Source organism: Monopterus albus, unplaced genomic scaffold, assembly GCF_001952655.1.
Source record: "Monopterus albus unplaced genomic scaffold, M_albus_1.0 scaffold395.1, whole genome shotgun sequence".
Taxonomy (NCBI): Eukaryota; Metazoa; Chordata; class Actinopteri; order Synbranchiformes; family Synbranchidae; genus Monopterus; species Monopterus albus.
In genome coordinates this window covers 6674-23443 of record NW_018128275.1, presented here as the reverse complement: position 1 = coordinate 23443, position 16770 = coordinate 6674, and the positions used below count along the sequence as shown (strand labels likewise).

General features: G+C 40.5%; 2 protein-coding genes across 3 annotated transcripts in view; one reads left to right on the top strand and one right to left on the bottom strand.

Moving 5' to 3' along the window:
- The window catches only part of LOC109951547 (ras-related protein Rab-26-like), a 90705-nt gene that overhangs the window by 69586 nt on the left and 4349 nt on the right, over positions 1-16770 (top strand). Inside the window, exons 7-9 of the mRNA XM_020586117.1 lie at positions 15105-15170; positions 15800-15853; positions 16586-16662. Of these exons, the coding sequence (XP_020441773.1) occupies positions 15105-15170; positions 15800-15853; positions 16586-16662 (197 nt within the window). The remainder of the gene's footprint in view (positions 1-15104; positions 15171-15799; positions 15854-16585; positions 16663-16770) is intronic.
- On the bottom strand, positions 7016-10873 carry LOC109951546 (putative protein TPRXL). Of its 2 annotated transcripts, none has more exons than XM_020586115.1 (3): positions 10212-10873; positions 8444-9537; positions 7016-7965 (listed from the first exon to the last, which is right to left on the bottom strand). In XM_020586115.1, the coding sequence occupies exons 2-3, from the start codon at positions 9480-9482 to the stop codon at positions 7895-7897; spliced, it is 1110 nt and encodes a 369-aa protein (XP_020441771.1). In that variant the 5' UTR covers positions 9483-9537; positions 10212-10873; the 3' UTR covers positions 7016-7894. The 2 variants fall into 2 exon arrangements, with proteins under 2 accessions (XP_020441771.1, XP_020441772.1); XM_020586116.1 differs by having other exon boundaries at positions 7016-7962.

Here is a 16770-nt window from a genome sequence, read left to right as displayed (position 1 = left end):
CTGCATAACAATTTAAAAAAACAATCAATGCAGCAATCCTTTTTCACCATTGTCAGCATTTTTCATTGGACCTTGACTGTAACAACCACCATGGTCAAATGACCAGAATAATAGCTCTTTCTGGTTTGTGTGGTGCTGTTTTTATAATGCACATCTTGCAATTTGTGTGGTTTGTGGACATAATTGTAATGAGCACGGCTTCATCAGCACAAATTGAAAAAATTAGGGCTGCATGAATGTAATTAGTTGTAATGTTTGAAAAGCCTGATGCTTGAATCCTTGAATCATTTACAACCTCGTATCAGGCCTTTACATCTGCTACTGTGGCAACCTGCACCCTGTTGGCTGACGGCACTAACTCACATGTCAGACACACATATACACACACACACACACACACACACACTTTACTGGCATTGATGAACATGTTTGAACAGAGAAAAAAAAAACATTAAATCAGTCAGTGTTCTCGCAGCTGGGAGGCTTTGCTATCCAAAAGATACCCAGGATAGTGAAGTAAAAATCAATGTGATCTACACCCGGTGTCAGATAAATGTTCGAACGGGGAGCGATTATTCTATTGCATCTACCATGTGTTGTTCTTTTCTTCCCAGGAAGAACAGCAACATCAGCCCTTTATCTTATTTTTGCCCTCTCACTCTTACAAAATTTGTTTTATTTGCTCTGAAATCTTTCTGATCACTGTCCTCTGTTTGTCCAGCTGTCAAAATCCAGACCAGTGTAAGGTGTCACCCAGCTGAACACCCCAGCTGTGTGTGATTCAAACACACGCACAGTCTGAGCATGCTCTTGGTTATAGCTAAAGCTAAGTTAGCTGTACTACTGACCGCTTCTGTTGAAAAAGGCTGCAGAAAGACTCCAGTGGTCAAAATTTCACTTTGTAGTCAGTCTGAATACATCTTAAGTTGGATCAGGCAACAGGCCTACAAATGAGAAGAGGCATTTTTTTACTAAGAAGATACCCTCTTTATTTGTATAATTTGAGGTGCTGAAGTCCCACAGTAGCTTCAGCTGAACTTTAGGATGCATTTTGGAGCAAGGACTGGAATTTGTCTCTCATTTATACTGTGTAGTTGTGCTAATCAATCGAGAGCCAGAATGAACAGCAGGAACTACAGAAACCAAAACCTAAGTGTGGACATGTAGGATACTCGTAAAATAAAACTGAACAAAATAAACCTAGGCTTCAACAAATATTTTATTATTAGAAATCAAATGCAGACACACTGACCATCTGTGCTCATGAGTACGAATCAGTAAATATAACTTTCTAAAAAAAGCTGTCCAAAACTGTACAAACAGAACAAAGTGCCATTTTTAGAAGGGCCTATCTGGTACCAGCAGAGAATGATGAATCATAGTAAATGTGCTCTACTGTACTAAAAACAATCCAATATTGTACAGACAGGACAGAATTAAATAGAAACAATGTTTCTGGCTCTGCAGTCTTTTCCAGCACAGCCTCTCCAGTAGAATGATGACTTCCAGCACCAGTTTGCCTAATTGAGTTGCCAGGAAACCAATAAAAAAACTATACTTTTGTTAAAAACAAAGAAATTGTTGATTGGCAGTTGAGGGTGGTGATACTTTGCTCTCAGTGGTCCTTTCCTTTGACAAGCTGAAAGTGAACACTGCAGCAACACTCTGCAGCTCTGTGTCTGCTTAGAGCTTTCTCCCTGTTCCTGTTTCTTGCTTTTCTACACACAAAGTCGAAAATATATTTGTTGATTTTCTCCATTTTCCCTTCCAGCCCTCACATTTTATCTTGCCTCTTCCTGTGTATTTATCAGGCTTTCCCCCTTGTATCAAGGTTGGCATCTTTGGAAAACTATGTTAGCTTTTCACCCTATGATAACATTAGCAGGTCTTTTTCAATTTTGGCAAAAAAAACCTTCTCAGTGTCACCATAGATTATAAAAGAGGAGAAATGAAACAAAGCAGAAAACAGACTGAAAAGGCTAAATGTGCATCCCATAAGTATGAAAAAGACAAGGAGCAGATGATGGGAAAGACTTGTGGTAGCTGGATGCTAATTGGTTATTCATCCTTTCCACAGGATGTGACTGAAACTATAATGGCTCCATCTGTAGTTGTGAAGGACCTGGAAGAAGTCCACACACACACACATTGACACTCATGCATGTGCTGTTGCCCAGAATGTTGACTTAACACTCACACAGTGACATTTACATAGACACATACCCATTAACACACAGACTCGGTTATGAAAACACACCACTACTGATATTTGCATGTGTGGTGCAGCCCCACTATTTTCCAATCACTTTTGTGTTTTTTATATTTATATGAATTAAAGGGCCCCTTACATGCTTTTCCTTGTTTTCTGACTTATCTACAATGTTACAACGGTGAATTATCATTTTAGATGTGACCTAAAGGTCAAAAAATGAGGTGTACATATGTTCTACTATTTCTATGCAGAAGCAACTCAGTTTATACACGGCTCGCAAACGTTTTTCTAACAAAATAAAGTATTACGTGATAGTTTAAGGATTTCCTTGAATGGGCATGAAATCCAGGCTGTTGTGCGTTCATGTGAGCTTACTTGACATCCACCGGTGCCCCCACCATATTGGCAAAATGTTATACTGCCTTGTTTGTTATGCGGGAGCATTCCGCCATAGATGGCTGGCCATTAGCTGTCTAGTGGGCCTGTAGGTCCACTCATGCTCCACCTCTTTGCCTATTTTTGGATGAGCCAGAGTTAGGGGAAACGAAGTGTTACCAAAATGGCAAAGGCCAAACTTGAGCTTCAAACGAGCTAAATACCAAAGGCCTGTCTAAAAAGATGGGTTTTCAGTTGACTTAAAAGCCGCCAGCTCAGTTTCGGCCCGAAGCTCTGGCAGTAGGGAGTTCCAAAGCCTGGGGCCATACACGGCCATTTTTTGTACCTAGCCTGAGGAACAACCAGGGACAGGTGTTCTGAGGAGCGCAGGGTTCTGCGTGGCGAGTAGAAGAACAGAAGCATTTTCACATACCGATTGACAGCCATGAGCTCCACCTCTGACTTTGTCTTTTTCTGATTGGTTAGAAAAGTGAGGTTAACTTCAAAACTTTAGATAGGAATATCTCTGCACTGCTGCGAGGCCAAGTCTTTGACAGCTCCTCTCCTCTTACCTACTGTAGTGGAAATTTATAGATTTTCAGTGTTATAGAGGCTCTGAACTGAAAGTGTTTTGAACTTTTCTGCCATGATGTTTAAAGTCCACTAAGAGTTCAGAAAGTTAACTCTAGCTTGCTTGAAGTACAGTTTAGTATTTAAATTTCACTATATGACTACAATAGCCCTCAGTCACTATACATAAAGCTCAGTATGGAAGATTGAAACAAAAACAAATCAATGAAATAAAGTGAAATATATTGTTATACACATTTTTATATATTTATTTTTTTGTATGTTTTCACTGTCATAATTTAAAAAAAAGTTAGACGACAGTTTAAATGACTATTTAAACTAAGTTTTTATTTGTGAAAATCATGTCACAATGAAAAATGAGACAAAAAGTTAAATACTTGCTTTAATTATGAGACAGCAGGCATAAAAGAAAATAAATGTAACAAAATGTATTATTTTTCATGTTTTGAGGAGAGAATTTTTTTTTTATTTAGTCAGTTTAAATCCATATTCATGGTCATGTACATAGGTCATAAAATGTATTTGAACATTGCTTGAAGCAGAAAGCACACTGGAAATGTGTCATTTTGACAGAATACTGTAAATGGATTCTGTGGAGAGGTGTATAACAGCTGCACATTATGCAGATTTGGGTGCTGCAATGGACTAAATGGAGCCTAATACCCACAAAAAACATTAAATATGACTGAAACATGGATTTCTCCAGAAACCACTGCTGCCCTGCCATAGATAACAGTCCTGATACCCCACAATTAGAAATGCTGTTTTTTCCCCTTTGCCACAGTTCTTAGTCACTTTGTTGAATGTCATGCAGTCACCCTGACACATCCTGTGAAATTAGTTGTGACTGTCCTTCACCTCATTGTGTTTGGATGACGGCCACTCTCTCTTTATACTTGGAGAATTTCACAACTTATCGGAAGTCTGAATCTCTTCTTTCTTTGGTCATCTCTGTATGCCCCCCCATTCACAAAGCAGCCAACCAGCTGGATCCTGTCTTCACCTGCCACTGCTCTGCTACATACTTCTGATCATTACCTTTTGTCCTCATTCATAACCCACCCTCACCCACAATAACGCTATCTGCCCTGCCAGAACCTCTGCTCTCTTCTCTTCATTGACTATTTCTCTTCTGGTCTGTCTGCTCTGCCCTCCCCTCAATCCTTCATTCACCCTCTTACTTCCTGAGTCTGCCGCTATGACTCTTTTCTTTTCTTTGGACTGCCTCTGTCCACTCACCTCCAAGTCATTGCTGTCTTACTGACTCATTGCATCCTGAGAGATATAGCTTGAGAGCAGCTGAGCATGTGCAGAGGAAAAAGCCAAGTCACAGAAGACCTTGTCAACTTCTAGTCTCTCCTGTCAGATTTCTATTATATGCTTAGTCCTAAACCTGCTCTTTCTCCATGGACTGATCAACCCTGCTTAACATCCACCCTTTTCTCAGCCTGTTCCACTTCCCAACTTCCAGACTTTCCTCCCATAAAATACAACAGTATACATCATGTGTGACAGCAGGTTATAACTGTTACATTTTATAGTTTGACAACATCTAGCAGCCATTTCGCTGTGATATGACGAAAGGAGTAAGTAACGTGATACATTATATAGAGGCACAAAGTGCGTAACACAGGGCTTTCTTTCAGGAGAGCTGGGTTTCACTCCAGTGTGTGACTTGTGTTTTTCAAGAGTTTTTGTTCCAAAACGTAACAACATGGTTTTGCTTCTAAACGTGACCAAGTTATTTTTAACCTTTGTGCTGAAACCACACTGAGTAGCTTCTTAATAAAGTGAAAAAGCAGCCAAGGCACTCATCTTTAAAAACAGTTAAAATGCCTTTAATATACTGGCAAATTTTATAAACAAAACATGATTAAAAGTCATTTTGATGCATTTCCACATCTAGCCTTCCTCTTTTGCTAAAGTACTCAAAGGTTAGTCTTGAGAAGACTGTAGTAAAGGGGTACGAAGTATAATGAGAACGATGAAAATCCACAGTCTGCCACAGTTAGAGTACTACTACACAAATAGGACATGTTGCTACTTTGTACTCTCATGTAATTGTTGCTTTTAATTTGCATGTATTGTTTTAATCTAATTAGTATTCTAATGTTGTTTCATCCATCTGTGTGCAATTTGTATGCAATTTAATGTTTAATCTATTTGTATGTATTGTGTTAAGCACTTCGATTTGCCTTGTGTATGAAAATGTGATTTATACATAAACCTGCTGTGCCTTATGACAGTTTCCAAAATGACAGAGTTCCAGCTGCTCTAAGCTAGCTTGCTAGCTCGCCATTGTGTTTATGGCTGTTTCCATGACGACAGAAGTCTGTATAGCTTGGTAGTGTGACGTATGTTGTCGTTAATGTTGGCAGAATTGTTGCACTTCCTCTCACTACTGTAGAAGGGCTATGTAATGAGACGCCCCTTTGGGTCTTATGACAGAGAAGGGACAAACAACCATATGGAACATGTAGGTTGGAGAAAAATTTGTTGGTGTGCTGTTTGATGATCGCTGATGTCACTGTACAGAATCCACAGTGCCTCTATCTCAGGGTCAGGTAGACGGCTACAATAACAACGGCAGTACTTCACAATCGTAAACTCCACCAGTAAAGGAGAGTGTCTGGACACAACCATCGTATTGAGCAGCATTCCTTGTTGGTACAGACACACAGGCCTCCGCCTCCAGTCCTACTGGATGGCAGTAATTTCCAATTGCTTCAGTAGCGATTTAGCCGGTCCAGGTGGATGGCCATATCTGGAATATTGCTGTGTAGCACAGGCTTGAGTGAAAACAATGAAGAGCAGTTCTTCATTTCATGCTGGATCGTCCATCATAGTCACTCAACTTATTTGCAGAAGATCCTGGCAACTGTAGTTGGGGCCACATTTACACCCCATAAATAAATACACATATAAATAAAGACCACTGTTAATGTTTTTCTGTCTTTTTAAATAATGTATTGTGGTGGTCAAAAGAGCCACTATATGAAGTGTGCAAAATATGACTCACTGTAATTTCAAGCGGGATTCGTGCAAGCATAACTGTTCTATATTATCTGTAAATCAGCAAATGTAAAAAGTGAACCAACAAGGAAATATGAGATACAGCAGCTTCAGATTTGCATTCAGATGGTGAAATAGAGAGCGAGAGAGAGAGAGAGAGAGTGTGTGCGTGTGTGTGTGTGTTTGACTCACCTGCCTGCAACACTACTTGCAGCCTACACTGCATATCTCTCGGCACTCTGCCTGGTACCCAGCGGCTCATTTCAGCAGGCCAAACCCAGACTCACACAAGTGACTCCATCCAGTTGTCTCTGTCTGCATCTTTTCACCTTTCATTTCATCAGTACACTGAAAGATTTCTTTGCACTGTGTTCTGGTAAAATCTTACCAAATATCACTGTGAAAAATAACATTTTATTAGGTTAATACCTGCATACTGTAGATAGTAGGCAATGTGGAATTAGGGTGTATTATCTGTGTACAGAGAAAAGAGAATTACTGTCAGAAAAAATCAATCGTGGCCAAAAAAGAGACATTGGTTGGTAATTTAATGTTTAATTAGGTATTCCATAATTTCTCAATAATATCTTAGGGATTTTCTTGTCTGTGCTGTAAAACCTATTTAAGATGCAGTAAACACTAAAAAGCTAAGTGGTCTTTAAGTTTAGAGTATGTTGTCTCCTACTACCTGATAATAATCGATAGATTAAGAATTCATTGTCATGTTTAAGATACTAGAGAATATTTTTGTAAAAATATAAGTGATAGAGATAGATGGTGGTTCGCAGATACAGTTTTTTTAACAACTGCTAAAATCTTGAAGGGGTCCTCCACATCTTACTTTATTCATCACAGAGTGTACTAGTCACACATAGAGAAGACAGCTGCAGCTTCTCTGTGTGGAGTTTACAATTTGTCCCCATGCCTGCGTGGGTTTCCTCCTACAGTCCCAAAACGTGCCTGAATTTGTGAATGTGAGAGTGACTGGGTAGCTGGTGACTCATTCAGGGTATACCCCCACCTCTTGTCCAGTGTGAATTGACTAGGTCCCAGCCCCACTGCAATCCTCAAGGATAAGCAAGTGTAGCTAGTGGTTGGAATGGAAGGAATACTGCTCGGTCTGTAAAATCAGTTGTATACTGTCTTTAGTGGTCACCAAAAACTGTTTTTGTTTTTATTTGACCAAAAGGAGTTGGATTATATTCAACAGGGCTCCCTAGCTTAAAAAATTCAATAAACGTAAAGGTAGGTGATTGATTTATTGCGATCATCTTTATACAAGTTCATATTTATACAACAAAGAATGTCATGTCATAAGTAACATACTGTCAACAAAACACAAGGCAGTTTTTCATGCACCATGCAGGCAAATATACAACTATAATTTAGGGATTAATTATTAGCAACCGGCATAAGTTGCAACATCAACAGGGTGTGTTTCTTCCTACACATGAAACTCGATGTCCTCTTACAGTTACACTAGCTTGTAACTGACAGGAAGAACAGTCACATTTTCACAGCAGAGGGAAATAAGTCAGATGTGGCAGTAGAAAGAGAACACAGTGCCTAATAAAACTAAAAACTCTTTTGCTAGGGTGTGGGAGGTGGAGTTTCAAACATACATGCATCTACTTTAATTTGTTCAATTTGTTTGGAAAATGTGGTAGTACATGGTGTTGGTGAAAGAACCTTTGGCTGTCCTCTTCAGATTTCTCTGCCAGGTAAGTGTGGAGTAGACTTCTCCCTGTCACAGCTGGCATCTAGACGCAGCCCTACTGGAGCACAGTAAATGCTGTTACCATTGACTGACATTGAAAACCACTCCTCTCCTCTCAGCACTTATAGGAAATCAATCAAAAGCTAATCAGGGTGAAAGCCACTCATGCGTCTCTAATTGGACCTTCTGCAGACTTTAAAAACAATGTTGTGCATCATCTTCATATACAACAACATTAATTTTAGTTTGTGTAATGGGGAACAGCAACAGTTTGACACTGAAGCCTAGGTTTATTCATTAAGAATAAAACTGTTTCTGAAAATAGTTGGAGGAACTTTATAAAGTGTAAGGACGTGCCCCTAATGATGTCATGAGGGTTATTGGGGCATAAGTAAGAAGCCTGTGTTACAATTGGAGTTTCAATTGTTTGTTGTTGACAAGACTATTAATGTAGATGATGACTGGCCTTTTCCTTTAATCTGACATTATTCTTCCTTTGCAGGTAATTTTACTGGGAGATTTTTGTGAGTACTTACCAGTTTTTGTAGCGCCCAGGCTGTCATGGTGCACAGTGTGAGGTGAATGTTTTGGCTTCATCACATTGCTGTACATATTTGATTCTTTAGTGGTTACAGGCCTATAGTGTGAGAGTGAACGTGCAATCAGCTGTGCTATTTGTCTGGCCGTGGCGGTTTTATCTGGAACAGGTGGTGGTATTTTGCGTGGTCGAGTGGTCACCTTCACCTCCTCTTCGTTCCTCACGGTGAAGACATCATCAGGCTCATGAGAATGGGTGACCGAGCAGAGATGCACAGCACAGAGTTCCTCAAGTGTCACCGCAGGCATCCGGGTCACCAGAGATCTCGGGAAGGCTGAAGAGTCGGAGTAACGGCGACGGGATGGTTTGGGTTTAGGTGAGGGGTCCGGATTAGAAGTGCTGTCCGACAGAGAGTTAGATGTAGGACCAGAGTTGGGGTCAGGGAAGACAACAGGGAGGGGAACCTGCAGAGATAACCTGTTAGTGCAAGCACGGGGGGCGGCAGAGACGGGCTTGGGACGCAGCTTCCAGCCTAGAGGGTCGTGGCCAGTGATGTCGGATGTCTTCACGGGGGGAGGAGAGGAGCAGGATGAGGTGGTGGAGGAGGAGGGGGAGGAAGATGAAGACTGACTTGGTGAAGCAAAGAGCCCACTGGGAGGGCAGGAGTAACGCTTGATTGAAGAATGGGATGCTGTGTGAGGTCTGAGGAGGGATACACCACGCTGCGGCGGCTGTGGTTCCTTCTTGTTCTTCCTCACAATAATGACTGGTGAGGTCTCACACTTACAAAGGTCAGCTGACCACCGTCGCTGGTGAGAACGTGTTGTTGCATTAAGGGTGGTAACTGTTAACAAGGGACGCTGTCTGGATTCCTGGCTGTCCATTCTGACTTGTCCTGATCCTTGTCTCTCCTTGCGGTCTCTGTTCTGTACCCTGTGGCTTGTGCGGTCATCTTTAGACGCCTTTCCACTCATCGGGCTACAATCAGTACAGCCTGGACTAACAGTGCCATTATTAACAGCTGGCCCTTTCTTCATCTTGCTTGCAGGGTGGTTTCTCAGTGTTTATCAGGTCTAATGGTCATAAATAACTCTGTGAAGAGAAATATGGTGAAAGAAGGGAGGGAGGGGATGTTAAAATTTTAGAAGAGGAACAGGAGACGCCCATTTCAGCTTCTCACATAGTTTCACAATCAGTGATTGTTTCACAACAAAACTAGATGCAACACTCATTGGTCAAGTGAATTTTGAAAACCTCATTTAATTTGAAAAGACAGTTACACAAATAACACTGTTTATACTTTAGCTAAATGTGAAGCTATTCTAACAGTAACCCGAGTACAGAAGAGTCATAAAGTTAGCAATCGGAGTCAGTAGTCTCCCTCAGACAACTGTGTAACAGTTTAAAGTTTGCTAACATTAGATGGCATTAGCTAAGCGACAGTAAGTTAAACATAAGCTACATCCCTATAAGCTAAACATACAAGATCAAGTCCGGCTATAACCACATACTATTTTAAAACACTCATTCAGCTTTTAATTTGTAAAAGGAATATTTTCATTTTTCTTCTCAAAAGTAACATAGTTTTGCTTGAAATTATACAAATAAAATAACAGTATTTCTCATGCTAACTTAACTAAACATAATATTTTACAAAGGCATTTCATAATTTAAAATGTTGTACTTGAAATCTTCAAATTAATATACCCAGAAACTTACACCTTTGGGTCCAGAATGTAAATGTAAAGTGTAAAACACTTGTTTACCTGCAGTGATGTGTTGATCTCACTTCTTGTCCAATCTGGTCTGATCTCTGGCTCAACCCTTTCTTAAATTTCTCTGTTTCTCCACCCAGCAGCCCACCCAGATCTGACCACAGCTTCCTCAAATTAACACCCAGAAAACCACAGGGCACCCGTTTCACACCTCCACAGATGTGCACACACACACACACACACACACATACTAGTCAACCTTGACTAACAGCTGTTTTCATAATAGCATAAAGAACAGTGAGAGAAAGTACATTCTGTATTTGTTCATGAGTCTGACAGCTTAAAGACATTTAAACCAACAGATCATAGCTGACCACTGTCACTACTACTATTCAACTATTTTAGTAGAAATCCACAGCTTTTTTAGTTTAAGTGAAATAAAATAAAAACAGAGAGACACTTCCTAAAAACGAGAGGACAGTTCATGAACATACACACCTCCTGCTGTCAGTGTTGGGATGAAATCTGTTTCCCCATCAAAATGTCTTTCCCCTAACCTGAATCCTAGTATTATCCTAACCACAACCATTGAGGGGGTTGCTGCATGAAAGCCAGTTTTGAACAGGGGAAACATCTCGATGGGGGAACAAAAACACTGACAAATAAGCTGTGCTCAGCAATGACAATACCTGAAATTCTACCTGACATGCTCAAGCCAGAATATGAAAGTGGACAGCACAACAACATTAATTAATTGGAATTTCTCTTCCATAGATAGGTAGGTAAACAATGGTATATGTACCGATGAAATGACTCTAAACAAAGTACATGAACATTCCCTGACATGCAGTAACCTCAGCCCTGTATTTTTCTCCACATCCTCTGGTCACAGTGCAGCAGCAGGAGGGAAAATATATCCACAAAACCATGTTCAGTTAAAAAATTCCACTTTTACAACGGCACCAGTGGATGTCAGCAAGCTCACATGAACACGCAACTGCCTGGAGATTTTGACCATTCAAGGAAACCTTTAAATTATCATGTAATACTTTTAAAAAAGTCTTGCAAGCGACAATTTTCAAGACTTGTATAAACTGAGTTTCTTCTGCATAGAAATACTAGAACATACATTTACCTCCTTTTTTGAGCTTTAGGTCACATTTAAGATGACAATTCACTGTTGTAACATTGTAGATAAGTCAGAAAACACAGAAAAGCATGCAATGGGCTCTTTAATGAGCATGAAAAAGTGTGTTGAACACTGATGCAATATGTTTCCTCCCTCCAACAGAGGAGCAGTGAAGCTGTTCTGGGGACACTTTACCAAAATGGTGTTCCCTTTGTTAATTTTTCTTTTTTTTTAATTTGTTACCCATCTGGATTACAGGCAGGGGGAATAAGATGGGGCAACCTTTTGACTCCAGGAGCATTTAGTATATGAAATAAACTGGTATTAATGAGCAACACGTTTTGCTTATTTGCATACAAAGTTCAAAAAGCTGTAGCAATGCAGTGACCCTGACCTAATGGTGACCCTGCCAGTAATTGGTTATGCACTCTTGACACATCTTGAAATTGTTTGCATATTTCCTGAAAGCTAAAAATAAACATTTGAGCAGACTGATCACATGATTCTATGGTAATCAGTGTAACACACTAAGTCAAAGTGTCAACTGAAAGCTGTACCAAAGCAGTAAATCTAACAGCATGTCATAAGCTGTCGCATGTAGACCAACGCATACATGACTCCCCCACAAAACTGTGTGAACTGTAATCCTCAACTGTGAGTCCTTTTGATGTTTGATCAGCTCACAAACTACGTTCTTTCTCTCACTTTCTCGTAATCCACCCACAGGCTGCCGAGATCTTTCATGGCTCTGTTGAGACCCTGTAATTGGCAGGGTCTCATGTTGTCTAGATTCAGGGCTGCTAGGTGCATTCATCTCTGTGCAATAAAGTGATGTAAACCCCCAAGGAGGGAGCGCAGAAGAATACTGTAAACCTGCAGGTGAGGGCAGGGATTACCGCTGATCGGAGTGTATTCATGTAATGATACAAAGCGAGAGGTGGAAGGAGGCAGGAGGAACTGTGGGGGTAGTGTACAGTATATGTGGGTGTGAGAGAGAGACCTGACCTTTCTCTCGCTGTTTTACACGATAGCAACAAAATGTATTTGCTTAAGCTCCCCACTCGCCAGTAGTGGTCAGCATGTGCCTATTGATACTGAAGTGATGCAGCCCTCTGCTCAGCTGACCACCACTGTGTTAGGGGCTGTGTCTTCTGTACCACATCACTGTTAAAACTCATGCTGATAGCTCTCAGTTCAGTTTGTTCTATTACAAATTACTGTAAAGACGATTAAAGTTACACAGTTCCGATAGGGCTACAGTGTGGCTGTTGTTGGAGCGGAATGAAAAGAATATGAGGTCCAATAGTATAAAACACATTTAGATTTTAGGTGTCTTAACAGGATGAGAATTACATAATGGGAGATTTGCTCACAATGGCTAAGCACAGAAAGGCCCAGCAGAGATGTCCTGTATATCCTGAGGAAAACAGAGAGAAGATCCCCTTAGTTTTACTAGTAAAGAGATGAAAGACACTCATCTGTGTCCTTTGTTGTTCCTACCCTAAGGAATTAAAGAGACGCCCATCCATCCATTCTATACCACTTAGCTGGAGTCGGGTCATGGTGGCAGCAGGTTCAGGTTCAAGGTAGTGCAGGCACCCTCCAGCTACTCCTGACGTACCCCAAGGCCTTGCCAGGCCAGATGAGATATATGTAGTGATATATGTACCCGGGGGCCTCCTACCAACTGAATATGCCTAGAAAACCTACAATGGAAGGCAACCAGTAGGTGCCCAAACTGCTCAGCTGGCTCCGTTTGACACAAAGAGGCAGCAGCGCTACTCCTAGCTCCCTCCAGATGTCAAAACTGTGCTCCCTATTTCTAAAGCCGAATCCATCCACCCTACAGAGGAAACTTATTTCAACCTTTTGTATTTGCAATGTCATTGTCACTCTACAGTCCGGTACAACAACTGCATTGCTGCTGATGCTACAATCTCACACTCCATTTTACCATCGCTTGTGAACAAGACCCCGAGAAAGCACCTCACTCTCAACTAGAAGCGAGCAATTTTCTGGCAGAAAACCATGGCCTCAGACTTGGAGGTGCTGACTCTCATCCCAGTCACATCACACTCAGCTGCAGCCCACCACATTACTTTCTGCATAGACAAGACTAAAGAAGGCAAGAATAAATAAGAGAAAAGAAGAAACCTGAAAGAATTTTAAGAACAAATGGTTATTTGCACAGTAATATTAATGTTCCACAAGCATTGCTGATTTATAGCTTGAATGCATTCTATTATTATTTAATTGACATTGACAGCTTGACTCTGTGTTTAAAACTAGTGTAAACACAGCATCCACATTATTTTATCACTGCTATCACCACAACCTTGAACTGCTCTTAAATGCTGACTTCACTGTTGCATAAGCTTTTCATTTCATTACACCTGTCTCCCTCTTCTTTTTTAGTTCTCATCCAGGCTTAGTAGCAGAATCTTTGAATATCTACTCATCTTTCACAATATCCTGAGAAAACTAAGCAAATCCTCGGATAATTTGTGGCTCATTATTTAGTATCTTAGAATTGTTTTGCCAAAAATGACAACTTTTCTGGATTATGTATGTCTAATGATTTTATTTTACATTATATTTAATCACATACATAAAAGCACATTGCTCAAAGAATGTTAATGGGCAATAATTATCATAACTGACATAATTTCCATAATTATTTGTGCAGTTTTCATCAAAGTTGGGCTGCCCGACTGTAATGTAAATTACTGTAGCCTGCATTAATTAATTAACACATGGTGGAAGGTGGACAGATACAGCAAACACTGTGACTCATTCACTGTGACTCCTATCCGTGGTTAGCTTTAGGCAATAAGAAGACTTTTAGGGAAAGGTTGCCTTTTGGTTTACTGTACCTGTAAATAAACAGATTGTATCTGTAGTTTCTTTTACTTTGACCTTTATCTGTACTAAACCAGACCATGATCTTTCTCCAGTCGTAACCAAGTGCAGTGAGTGTCTAAACATAACATAAAACAATTTAATTATGTTGTAGTGGATATTATGTTGCGGACATTTTCACAGAAAACAAATATATTGTGGGTCAACATTTTACTAATATGTTCTGCCAAACACATTAATTAACAATGTTTCCTCATTTTGGTAATAGAAAATGTAACACATTAGTTGTATATAAACCTAATCTCCAGGAGACAGGTTTGCCTAAGGCAGCCTGTGGCTCAGCAAACAGATTTTGTGTTACTTTGTTCATTTTTGCATGGGCGTAAAACATGCCTGTCAATGAACTGCAGTTCTCTCTCCATTGTCTTGAGCAGCATCCATGTGGGCTCTTTTTGTTACTTCACAGCCTTAACTGTTCAGGGACTTTGATGCTTATTGGGCATTTAAAAAGTTTGCTTAAAAGTTGTTTGACAATAGGATGCAAACACACAAAAATGAGATACCTGAGGAAGGTTGCGTGTGTGGGTGCATCTATGTGTATGTGTGTAGACATCAAACTATCAAAGACGCTGTTTTTTAACCAAGCGGTAACAGGGCCAAGTCGCAACTGGCCTGTAATTGGAAGAAGATGGATGAATAGAATTGAATAGGGGTGAAGAGGTGAAGCTCTGTTGGGAGAAGGTGGAGGACCAGATGACCTTTGCAGCCAGGGAACAATAAATTAATCTTTTGTCTTTCTCCCACGCTCCATCTCTGTGAATCCATCCATCTCTTCTGTCGCCGCTCTTATCTCCAATCCCTCTTGTGCTTATCTCTTCACGCACTGTCTCCATTTCCCTTTTTTACTTTCCTGATTTGCATTTCTTCACCACTCTGTGCTCTTTTACTTTCTCCAGGCATGGTTGACAGAGATCCACGAGTACGCTCAGCAGGACGTGGTTGTCATGCTGCTGGGCAACAAGGTGAGGCCTTGCTCCCAATACTTGAAGATGGACAGACAGACTCATAGAGAGAGCTGCTGTGTATGGATGTGCTTAGAAGCTATGATAAGTGTAGGCTACACATACATTGTGACATTTACCGCATGTACCAAGCATGAAAGACATGCTGTATAAGTGCCTACATGCACCACAGACAGGAGTCTGTGTAAATAGGCCACCGTTTAAGTTTTATGCATAAGCTCATTTTTGGTAGTTTTGGTTTACAACTCAAAATGCTAACAACAACTAAAAGAAAAGAAAAGGGTCTGCTATTTGCTAGCACGTTAGCAATAGCAGGCTTTGCAAGGCAATGCCGACTTTATATTATTAGCTTTATATGGAGCTCCTTTCTTTTCAAGTTTAGTCTCCTGATTTTTATTTTTGACATTGGAAAATATCTTATTCTCCTCCTCTTAACCATAGTCCTTAAAATAATACAAGTAATACATAAAAGTAACAAGCAGGCATTGAAATGTATGCTGTAAAACAGGAAATTCTGCATGTGTCAAACATGGATGTCAAAATAACCTTCTTCTCCAGACACTGTGTAACAGGGCTTGGGATGTAAGCGACTGTTTCTAATTCGATATTGTGTGTCCAAAACGTTATAGGCTGACTCACATGACAAGGCGGTGAAACGAGAAGAGGGAGAGAAACTGGCAAAGGTGAGCCTCATTATGCATGCACACACATAGGCTACACATACATTGTGACATTTACCGCATGTACCAAGCATGAAAGACATGCTGTAATTAATCTGCTCATGCAGCCCCATGCACCCTAAAGCTCCCCCGATGTAGCTGCCGTGTCTTGATTAGTGTGTCAAATTACGTATTCATGGGGGCACATAATGTTGCTATTGTTCACAGGGAATGACAGGGGCTTGCTAATTTTCCAGGCCATTTCGCTCAGTTAAACTGAGTGACATGTTAGAGTACGTACGAGCACACCCGTATAGTGCAGTGTGGCAGGAGAAGTGCAGATGTCAAGGTAACACACACAGTGGGATTATTGATGGGTACACACAAATAGCCAGTACAGTATGCAGGAGATTACTATGTCTGGGAGGATCATTCACTGATCATATTCTGCGTTCTCTGTCTTTCTGGTAAATTACAACCAATTGGTGAGAAAATTAGTTTTTAAAGCAAGAAATCTCAGGAACCCATCACAAATAAATTATTGGTATCGATCAGCATCCTTCTCATCTCTGTCCAGGTACAGTACCTTAAACCCTAGCTCTGAACCTAAACTTATAATGCTAAATTACTTACTTAAACCTCATCTTTCTGTCAGCACAGGGTATTTTTTTCTCAGAAAAGAAGGCCATACAGGGGTGTCAAGTTTAGACACGCATACAAACACACACACCTAATCAGAGATGTTTCTTTGTGCAGGAGTTTGGAGTGCCCTTCATGGAGACGAGTGCTAAATCGGGACTGAATGTGGAGCTGGCCTTCACTGCTGTGGCCAAGTGAGTGTTGAACTTTACTTCAAAGAAACTGTTATACCCCAGTTCTTTTACTGGACAGATCTGAGTAAGGAAGGAGTCTGTCTTTCTTGATTTTAGTATATATATATA

Bases quoted from the DNA above. Each gene is read 5' to 3' on its own strand.
- LOC109951546 (XM_020586115.1), bottom strand. From the start codon at position 9,482: ATGAAGAAAGGGCCAGCTGTTAATAATGGCACTGTTAGTCCAGGCTGT. The intron at 7,966-8,443 runs GTAAGTACTCAC...ACTGTGCTCCAG, and splicing joins CCTGGGCGCTACAAAAACTG to TAGGGCTGCGTCTAGATGCC.